The following is an 11,742-nucleotide window of genomic DNA, read 5'->3' on the forward strand; positions in this document are numbered from 1 at the left end:
TATAGTTCTGTAAGGGGATTTTCAATATATGTCACCGGCATCATTGAGGTAAGGAAAAAATTATCAATGACACCGCTAATTGACACATTTGACATATTATTAATTAGCATAACAACATAGCCTGGAGAAAAACAAAGATTAAAAGGAAAAATGAAAGCAAGAGAAATAATATTCTTAAGATTATAAATTTGGAAAAGTACAGGATAGGTTATTACATCTGGTAAAGTAGAGAACAAGAAACGACTTATGTAGGGTATATCTGGTCTATTTACACAAAACTCACACATATGTGAACACACACACACATGCACACACAAACACAAGATGATGAGAGATCATCTGTACCAGTGTTATATTGAGATATAATTGAGGTGTTGTAATAGATTGCTTCATAGATTGTTGTGAAGTGTTACTTACCATTCACTTGGGTTAGGCTTGCCCATCTTATGATAACATTGGAAGTATTTGATAGTATCCTGTGAGGGCAATAAACATAATTTTACTTTATTCAAATTTCAAAATGTTTATACAAAATAATGACCTCTGATTTAGGCATAATTTTGAAGGGAGGGGATTGGTTAATGCTATCCAGCCCAGTACACAATTGATTCTTTATTTTATCCACCATGAAAGGATAAAATAAAAATACTCATTATAAAATTGAATTAAAATAAAACAAATTTCTCACTTGTATCAATACAGACATCCCCTTGCATTGGTGAAAGATTTTATTTTTCAAATTCTTGTTGAAATGTGGGATTCTTTGAGAGGAAACCCATTTTCTAATGACTTCTATGTTGCATGGAAATCATTAAATTTGGAATAAACAGGAAATACATTTCAAATTATGGAATTCCAGTTATAGTAAAATTTTCAAGAATGTAATACTTCTATGGGGCAATTTTTGAAACCAAAATACTGTTTTTATTATGAGTTAATGAGTGATGTAACGTTTGTTAATATTATAAAATTTGACAAGTGTCTATCATATGAGAAATAAGAGTCTCGTTAGTATCTTGTAACAAATAAGTTCAGAATTATCTCCCTTCGGACCGCAATCAGTCACGAGCGCGAGAGAAACGAAGGTAGGCTGTGAATAACATTTAAGAGATAAGCCATTCAGTATTAAAGATGGCGTGTACATTAAGCATAGGGTGAGATGGTGGGGTTACACAAACGTTGGCAACCATCTTTCAACATGATTGCTCTACCTGCTGCAAATAGCAGCCAAATCCCTCTTGAATGACAGATTGCTATCTTTAAAAAGAATGATACATTGGATTGTATGATCTATAGTGCAGTATATTGAAGAAACAGACACAATGTTAATAGTTGGAATCTTCCCTTCATTTAGAAAAAGAGACCCTTGGCTGCCAACAGAGGTGAAAGCTCTCTGAACTTTCACCACCCTGTTCTTGCTCTAGCAATTATACTTTATGTACAACCTTCTCCACTGCTGATTAGGTCACCTAAGTAGCCAAAGTTATCTACAACTTCCAGAGAGTCACCGGGGATTTTGAGGAAATTAGTTTCCCATGTATCTGTGGTCTTTATGGCTCCTGTACATCTTCCACATACAAACACTAATTTCTCTGCTACCCTTCCTACTCTTCCACTACATCCCTTGTGTGTCCATAGCTTGCCCTGGGTACACCAAATGGAATTTCTACCTACACCCTTCCTATATATTAAGCATGGCAATTTACTTGAAAGGTGAAGTATCCTGTCCAATTTCATGCTTAATAGGACCTTTGTTTTTGCTAAGTTTATTTTAAGACCCTTTGATTTTAAATTCTGTTTCCTCACCTGGAATTTCTTTTCTAATTCTGTTACAGATACTGTTTTGAGGGCAAGATCCCCAACATACAGTAGTTCCCATGGGTTTCCAGTCTTAAATCCCTCTGTTATGGCCTAGAGAACAATGATAAATTGGAGGGAGCTCCCTGAAGAACAAACTTTGGTGTACACCTACCTGTACACTAAATTCATCACTGTACCCATGGCCAAATCTTACCTTACTAACATCATGGCCTGTACTGCTTTCACATGCCATCTGTCTATCTCAAGCTTCCTCAGAGAGCACCATATCATAGAGTGAGGTGCTCTGCTGAAGGTTTTTTTGTCTAGGTCAACAAATGCCAAGTATAACAGCTTGTTCTTAGCTAAATACTTCGCTTGCAGTTGCCTGACCATGAAAATAACATCACAGAGCCAGAACTGGTCTGCCAACTTGCTGTTTTCTATGTAGATTATAGAAATTATTCTAGGAGTTCTGTATTTAATGAGTTGATAAACAGTACACACGCACACACAAACAGCCCAAATTCTTTACTTACTGAAGACCAATAAGTTGTCATTAATTATCTTTCCTTACCAGTTGATAATGATGGCCAAAAGAAAAAAACGTTTCCTCTCTTAAAGAAAATTGTCCGTGAAGAAGGAATGTAAGTAGGAACTTTTATCATCCATAAATCTGATCACAATTGAATCTTTCAGGCTCTTACCAAATGGGAGTCACATTCAGATGTGTTGGTTGGAAATGCACATCCAGGGTTTCACTAGACACAATTGAGGCAGTATCAAATTAAATCAGACATTTGTGTATCATATTTAATGTATATACACCATTGATAGGCCAGTTATTGCACGATTCATCTTGAGATGCTATCTCTTATGGATGTGGTGCATTAAAAACAATAAATATTGGAAGGAGACAATAAATTGCCCTTGCAGTGCATTTTGGCATTTTTGGGCCTATTAGCAGTGAAAATATATACATTAATTATGATACATAGATGGCCATTTTAACTTAATACTGTTTCAATAGCATATACTGGATTTTTATTCAGCTGGGCAGTTACTTGCAACATCAGTGAATGTTTTATTCACTGTTTCCAATATCGGTTGGCTATAAATTCTCATCCAGGCATCTGACTGTTTGCAAATAAACATCATTGGAAAGGCTTAGAAATAGGCCAAAATGCATCTGGCACTCTCACTGACCACTACTAGGATGATTGTCTCTTTCCAATATTTATTGTTTTTAACTCAGCACGTCCATAAGAGATGTTATAGCAGGACAAATACTGCACTAACTTGACTATCACTGGTGTATATACATTGAATATGATACATATGTTGTGTTTGTTTTGTAGAGTTTCATAAATAAATCTCCAATTCCATTATAATCCTCCATTTTGTCAGGTTGTCATCCACTTTAAATACTATTAGATTATAATAACCCTTTCTACTACAGGTATAAGGTCTGAAATTTTGGAGGTGGGGGCTAGTCAATTACATTGATGCCAGTGTGTAACTGGTACTTATTACATTGTTCCCAACAGGATGAAAAGCAAAGTCGACCTTGACAGAATTTGAACTCAGGACGTGAAGATGGACGAAATGTCACTGAGCATTTTGCCTGACGTGCTAACGATTCCGCCAGCTGGCCACCCTGATAATACAAACAGAGATTTACTATCAAAATAATATTCAGTGATACCTATATAAAAAAAAACAAAAAAAATTATAGGTATTTTCTATATCCATATAGGCACAGGTGTGGCTGTTTGGTAAGAAGCTTGCTTCCCAACCACATGGTTCTACGTTCAATCCCACTACATAGCACCTTAGGCCAGTGTCTTTTACTATAGCCTCGGGCCGACCAAAGCCTTGTGCGTGGATTTGGTAGATGGAAACTGAAAGAAGCTTGTCATATATATGTGTGTGTGTGTGTAGATGTTTGTGTGTTTGTGTTTGTCCTCCCCACCACCGCTTGACAACTGACATTGGTGTTAACAGGCCCATAACTTAGGGGTTCAGCAAAAGAGACTGATAGAATAAGTCCTAGGCTTACAAAAAATAAGTCCTGCAATCGATTTGTTCAACTAAAGGCAGTGCTCCAGCATGGCTGTAATCAAATAACTGTGAATATACATATAATCTCTAGATATGTTCTACAGTTCATTATAGCAATAGAATGTAACAGTTTAAGTTAATTCCCTGATGAAAATTAATATTTCTGTAAAAATGCTTTTCTGACAAGGCACATGTTTTTACTGAGACAAACACTCGTCTTGAAGTAATCAGTTGATTTAGAAAGACATTACATATCCAGGTTGATTTGTTTCTTCATTAAGATAAAACATTGATGATGAAATAAGAGAAGATCCATGAAACTGGCCTGTGCAATATTTATGAGTGTGATAGAAAGGAGATGCAAGTGTAGTAATTCTTTCTAATGTAGGCACAAGGTTAGCAGTTAGCAATTTTGAAAGGAGGAATTGGTGTCATTAACCCTAGTTTTTGACCCTGGAGGGACAAAAAGTAAAGTTGGCCTTGGTAGGATTTGATCTCAGAATGTAAGGATTCGAAATAAGTACAACAAAGCATTTTCTCCTACACTCTAACAATTTCATTACCTTCGGTCCACGATAGTTACTTTTTAGCAAAAAAAAAAAAAAATCGTTTTCTTTATTATATAATTTTCAAAAATAAATCTTAAATATTTTTTTCTGATATGTTCTCAAAAATTCTCTCAGTTTTGCAGTCTATCGGGGTTTCCGTTCGACAATACTCACCCTCTGGTCCTCTTACTTAATATATTTTTATGTATTCAACACACTTAAGAGCATAGTCCCCACAGACAAGCAGAACTGGTTCTCTCTGAAATACCTACTATTTGGCTATTTGGCAGGTAAGTTAAATATTCAAATTACTTATTAATAAATCAACACTATACGTTGATATTAAAGCAAATGTCTAGTCGACAAGTACTGACTACTACAACTGTTTAACTAAGGAACCTCTATACAGTGACTCAGTCTGCTGGAAATAGCTTGGCAAATCCTTCCTCAAATCACATCCTACACATTGGATAGTTGTTGTGGAAGGATTTCAGCCACTCCTCAAGTGACTAATTGTTATAAAGCAAAGAATTGTGTACAATTTTCAATGAAAGAAGTTCCCTGTTCAATACTTGCTGGCAATATTTAAAAAAGATGATGAAGATTTCATCATCTATGCCAGGGTGGTTAACAGAGAGTGTGAGAACGAGTTGACCTCAGAGACATTCATGTTTTTAATTTTTGTAGAAGAGCTTACTGCAAACAAAAAAGCAGATATACATTCCTAGATATTAACAAAATTAGAACAGGACCAAAATTTTACTCTGCAGGCAGTAACAAAAGAATGTCAGAGGATTATTAATCTACTACATGATGCAAGTAAAACTTAGAAGCCCTCAATTCTATTTTTGATCATCCTAAATCTTTTTTTCTTAATATTACCTTTAAAATCAATTTTTCAAATTTTAAAGTAAATCTGCTATTGTCAAAAAATTAATTTATTCTTTTTTCTTTTCAGCTGTAGTCAATGTGCTGATAACTACACCTTTCTGGAGTGCTTCAACTCGATTAAGGATGCAAGGAGTAAAACTTGATAGCCCAAAATTTAAATATAGCAAACAGAAACAACTGTATACTGGCATTTTGGGTAATTATTTTAACAAACCTAATTTTTACCTCCTCCTTAGCAAAGGCAGAGGTATTGTTGACCTTACAATCATACAGATCTAAAGTTTGGATATTACAGTTAAAACTTCTAAGTAAGATTTCAAAATCTGAGTGTTTATTTGGATTTAATATTCTGAAATATGAATATATCAGTTAGGAGGATAAGAATTAAGTTACATTTAGCATTTCAAAATAGTCATTTATTTTGGATGTAAATTTAGTATTTCAAAGTATGGGGCATGGCCGTGCAGTTAATAAGTTTGCAGCCACAAGGATCTGAGTTTGTTCCTACTGTATAAGACTGTGAGCAGGGATCTTCTAATATAGGCTCAAACCAATCTATCCCTCATAAGTAGAAGTGCTGGATGAAAACTGTAGGAAGCTCACTATACACATATGTATGCATGTGTGTGTGTGTGAGACCTCCTATAAATTTGATGCTGTTTGCATGCTGCATAAAAATAATGTCACCATCTATGTTTGGCCATTGAGCTGTTTGTTCTTCAAATGACAAGGAGAAGTAATGCCTTACTAAAAACCAAACAAGGGTTAATGATAAGAAGAGGATCCAGCTACAGAAGATGTGCCTCAATAAGTTTCACCTATGCGGAAAAGTAGGTATTAAAATGAAGAAGATGATGATTATGGTGGTGGTGGTGGTGGTGGTTACACTCATATTAATATTCAATATTGCTAAATATAAGTTTATTATTTACATTTAGCTTCTTTGTTAAATACTTTTTGTAGATGTCATCCATGATGTTATCAAGAGAGACGGTTTTCTTAATTTGTGGAATGGAAGCCTAGCATCTTTTGTTTTAGCCTCAAACCCTGCCATCCAATGTCTTTTTTATGAAACTCCCAAAAGATATCTTCAACATGCTTTAGGAAAACAGGTTTGTATTCTGGAATGATAACCTAAGTAAACCACTTGTAAAAATTAGACTGTTTTCCATATATTTATTGATTTCATTTATCTGTGTATTTTTTTATTATTGTTTATTTACTGTTAATAATAATGGTTTTAAATTTTGTCACAAAGCCTGAAATTTGGGGGCAGGGGGCATTGACCCCACTGCACAACTGGTACTATTGTATCAACCCCAAAAGGATAAAAGGCAAAGTCTTCCCCAAAATTTCAGACCTTCTACTTATAATAGAAAGGATTATTTATTATTATCATTATTATTATTATTATTATTAATGTTGTCATCTTCATCATCATCATCATTAATATTATTATTATTATTATTAATATTATTAATGTGGTGAGCTGGTAGAATTGTTAGCATGCCAGACAAAATGCTTCGCAGTATATCATCTGTTTTTGTGCTCCGAGTTTAAATTACTCTGAGGTTGACTTTGCCTTTCATCCTTTCAGGGTTGATAGAATAGGTACCAGTTGCACACTGAGGTAAATTTAATTGACCAGCCTCTTTCCACAAAACTTTAGGCCTATAGTAGAAAGAATGGTTACTAATAGGAGGAGGCGGCGGATCAAGAACAGTGAACTAGCTCTTTACATTCTGAGATTAAATCTGAGGTCAACTTTGTTTTCTTTCATCTTTCTGGTGTCACTAAAATGCTAAAGTACCAGTGAAATACTGGGGATTATGTAAACAAGAAACTCCTCTCCTTTCAAAATTGCCAATAGTACCAGTTGTGCACTGGGTCAATGCCCCCTGCCCCCAAATTTCAGGCTTTGTGACAAAATTTTAAACCATTATTATTAACAGTAAATAAACAATAATAAAAAAATACACAGATAAGAAAGAATCTTATATTTAAGAAGATGGCTACAGATTTATTAATCTCAGAAGAAATTCTGGTATGGAAATCATTGCATGGAAATAACAAAATTTTATTTCAATTGTTTTGAATCTTCAATATTCATCCTCATGGCTCCCTTTTTATTTATTTCTTTTTTAATAGGAACTTAATGGTGTTGTGTATTTCTTTCTGGGAGCTTTCTCGAAAATAATTTCCAACTGTATCACTTATCCTCTTCAAGTTGTTGAATCAAAACTCAGGGTTAGTATATCAGAATTATTTTAGTAAATATGTCTTCAAAGTGTAGAACTTCCATGTTTTTGAAGTAAATAAGAAATGTTTTGTGTTAAACTTGGATCGGTCTTCATTTTTTGATGATAGCACCTCTTCTAAACAGTTTCCTATGAATGGAACTCTTCTTAACGCTACAGTTTTTTTTGCCCCACCCCCACCCACACACACACCTTAAAGTGACTCTGTTGCTGGGTATCTGTGTTTAAATTGTTTCTCCTAAGTTTCTTTCATCAACTGGAATTCTGAAGAAATAGATGGCAAGGCATTTACAGACTCTCTAGATGTTCATTCTATGGCTATCCTTCGTTGTAATTATAATTCTTGTCAACTGAAGCACATGCTTTTGTTTACATCTAATCGGCCTTTTCCGTAAAGGAGGGATGGGAAATGAGTGGGGTGAGCCTTTCTGCTTTGTTCGGCTAGCCCTAACCCTAATCCTAAACCTAACCCTAACAGGCCGATTAGATGTAAACAAAACCCATGTGCTTTTAGTGACGTTTTCTCTTCTCTTCTTTCTTTCTTTCTTTGTCTAACGGTTCGTTCTTTCAACTTGTTAAAAATATATTCTGTATCTATGAAACTCTCTCTCTCTCTCTCTCTGTCTATCGGTCACCGACCATCGCTTTCTTCTGTATCTATGAAACTTCCTCTCTAGTCAGTGGTTATGCAAAGCAGAAAGGCTCACCGTACCGTCTTCCCCAGTCATTTCCCATCCCTCCTTTACGGAAAAGGCCGATTAGATGTAAACAAAAGCATGTGCTTCAGTTTACAAGAATTATAATTACAGCGAAGGATAGCCCCATGAGGTAACTTGCCAAAGAAAACTTCCTTGAGATAAGACTCTTCTTATCTGTTGATTTCCGAGAAGTTCTTTCATTCTACAAAAGAAGTTGAGAAAGTTTTTCTGTCACTTAATTGTTCGTTATTGAACAGTTTAGCAAATTCTTTTTTGCTTTTTGAATTGGAAGTCCTCTTTAGTATCTCTTCTTTTACGCAAGAATATGAAAATGGTTCAGTAGGATCTACTAATAAGTCCCTAATTTCATTACTCACAGCTGGTCGTGGTGGTGGTAAGTTATTTAACCTTATGAGGTTATACTTTTGTGCCTCTTTGCTGTAAAACTTGCTTCTAATTGAGCAAACCAGATAAGGGTGTCCCGCCGTCCAAACAGGAGGCAAAACAGTCAGAGAACCTTGCATATATATCTTCTATCAAAATAAGACATTTCAAACCCTTTAATATTTTCTTCCATTCAAATGTATTATAATTTTCAGAAAGAAAATTTTGCTCTTTGTGAAATAATGCTTTCAACATCTATGAAATATAATTTTAATTTGCTAGAAAGTGCAGTTAAACTTCTTATTATTTGTATTGTTTATTTCTTTGACGTTCTTTTCCCTCCAACTTTTAATATCAAATATTTCTGTTCATTAAATTTTGTCTGATGAAACTGCCATCTATTTTCCTTTGAAAATGTTATATATTTTTCACAAGTGTCAATAATTTTATGATGTGATGGTTTATCTCCGAGGTCACGTCGGGAGGTCACCACTTTTTATAGTCACGTTTGGTTACTGTTTATGTAACACTGCTTTTATATGTTTCCTATTTGGAAATAGATAATAAATATATTTTACTTTCGAAGTAGGAATCTATATTGATAAACACGTCACTTATAAGTGTTATCATTATACATAAATCCTGACTCCAGCTACATAAACGCCATAGCGAGAAATATATACTCTGAAACGCTAACGGACATTTTATGCGTGCATGTATGTTGAAGATAAATAAATTCGTGTTCTTTTAACCGCTATAAAAAAATACAGAGTTTCATAATTGCAGAAATAAATTTCATCAACAAGTTGAAGAACTTGAAGAAAGAGAAAATAATAACTACATTAGTTTATTTAGCATTTATAGTACAATTGGAAAGTAAAGTCATTTTGTCCTAGAGAATTATGATTTAAAATTCACACTAGCTAATCCTTCATACTAGAGTTCACAACAATTTATATAAGTCTTGTTGGATTTTTATCATAAACATAGCATAAAAATTAGCCAATATCTCAATGAGTGGAGTTTAGTAACATCCAACGATCACTGCGTAATTTCCCCAAAATCAGAGTTTATATAACTGCTCATATCGGACGTGAAAGATTTGATGAAAGTTTAGAATTCGTCTATGGGCAGACGACCATTTTAACCAACGGGATTACCAACAATTATGCTTGTTCGAGCAGACGACCATTTTAACCAACGGGATTACCAACAATTATGCTTGTTCGGGCAGACGACCATTACGTCATATTGCCACCTTTTATGACTTGCTAGAGTGCTGTAAACCATTTTCATTTCTGTGCCCCCCCCCCGATCCCTTGATGCCCTAAGCATTTGCTTATTTTGCTTAATGGGTTAATCCAATTCTGACTATGGTTTGAGACTATCTTCTTTTCTTTCTCCCGTTCTGGAACTCCACCTGTACCCGCACTTTTTAGGTAATGAGCATTACTCTCTTTCTGACTACATAATAAAATTTATGTTCTAAATATTCAAAGTATTTTCTATATCCAAAGTTAATCAATCTGAAAATTATATCTTTCTGGCTTTGTTTTTATAGTTTTTGAAATATTTAGTTATTAGATTTAAATTTGTCTCTCTTCTATATTTGAGACTTCATTGATTTTACTGATGTTAAATCTTATATTGCAATTGTCTGAAATGAAATTCATTATCATTATAGTGTGGTCTTGAAAGCAAAGAAAACCAAACAACATGGAAAGTGTTACTTCATATGATCAGGTAAGAATATCTGCTCCAGGACAAAGACATGTCTTAGGGCTGATTCTATCTTTGTTATTAAATATTCATTATGACTTCCCTTGAATGTTTTCTGCAAATCCTTTGCAATCTTGTAAATACTTTTCTGGTCTCGCAGACAACAATCCGAGATTCCCAAATCCCTATTTGTATGATGTGTCAAATAATAGAAAGATCTGACATCAAATAATAATTGAATATTAAATCACATTTCTATAACTTCTAGTTACGGATCTTTACACCACTTGTTTTCTTAACGAAACACTTTCAAACTTGGAACACTGGTAGAATGTGTCATATAAAACATCTTTTACTTTTAGTGTTGTTGAGAAAAGTTTATATTTTTAAAGTTATTTCGTGTTAAAAGTTGTCGTATTTCAGTAATTTCAACCAATCACTGATGTCTATTGAGGTGAAAACAATTACTGCTGTGGATTGTCAACAAGACGTTGTGGCGGTGTAAGGGGATCTTTTCCCTTGAATAAAATTAGTACCGTTGTTTGTCAACAACAACTATTGGTGGAACTGTTATTTATGACATTGTTCGTACGTTTGTACTGGTTTTAGCTTTAGGGTTTTAGGGTTAGGGTTCGATTTTGATTTCAGTTGCTTCAACAGGTCTTCGCAAGCAGAGTTTAGTGTTCAATGAAGGAAAGGTATGCATAAGTGGGCTGGCTACACCCCTGGCAGAGGCCTCGGATTATGGTCTCACTTGGCTTGCCGGGTCTTCTCACGCACTGCATATTTCCAAAGGTATCGGTCACAAGACATAACCTCGGTGAGACATATATATATATATATATATATATACACATACACACACACACATACATGCATATATACAGGGTGTGATGGGTGAATTATTGACATTCTATATTTTAATTTCATACAGGTACATTGTTTTTTATTTTGTTAACTACACAGTATAGTAAGATCAGTTAGGTACTGTCTGTGAGAAAAACAGTACCATGACCCAATTCACTCTGCCAGAAATTTGGAAACAACATGTTGGCATTTGTACCGGAAGCTCCAATATGAACATTTCAAAGTGTTTGGGTGTCAATCTGAGGACATGTACCGAGAGTGATAAAAATCAAACATCCAGTCAACATCATGGAGTTTGGAGTGATCACTAGTGATGGCGATGTTATGCCTCCATTCATCTTCCCACACGGCCTCAGACTCAACACAGAGGCCTACATCAAGTGCCTAGAGGAGGTAGTGCAGCCCTGGGTCAAGAGGGTGGCTGCTAGAAGACCCTATGTCTGGCAACAGGACTCTGCACCATGCCACACAAGCAGGAGAACCCAAACAATTTCTGCGACTACATCACCCCTAACATCT

General features: G+C 34.9%; 1 protein-coding gene across 3 annotated transcripts in view; it reads left to right on the forward strand.

Moving 5' to 3' along the window:
- The window catches only part of LOC106868700 (peroxisomal membrane protein PMP34), a 121,389-nt gene that overhangs the window by 4,983 nt on the left and 104,664 nt on the right, over window positions 1–11,742 (forward strand). For all 3 annotated transcript variants that reach the window (XM_052973854.1, XM_014914086.2, XM_014914085.2), the window contains exons 3-8: window positions 2,378–2,444; window positions 4,542–4,696; window positions 5,365–5,493; window positions 6,261–6,409; window positions 7,446–7,544; window positions 10,322–10,380. In XM_052973854.1, the coding sequence (XP_052829814.1) occupies window positions 2,378–2,444; window positions 4,542–4,696; window positions 5,365–5,493; window positions 6,261–6,409; window positions 7,446–7,544; window positions 10,322–10,380 (658 nt within the window). The remainder of the gene's footprint in view (window positions 1–2,377; window positions 2,445–4,541; window positions 4,697–5,364; window positions 5,494–6,260; window positions 6,410–7,445; window positions 7,545–10,321; window positions 10,381–11,742) is intronic.

This window comes from Octopus bimaculoides, chromosome 17 (assembly GCF_001194135.2).
Source record: "Octopus bimaculoides isolate UCB-OBI-ISO-001 chromosome 17, ASM119413v2, whole genome shotgun sequence".
NCBI lineage: Eukaryota > Metazoa > Mollusca > Cephalopoda > Octopoda > Octopodidae > Octopus > Octopus bimaculoides.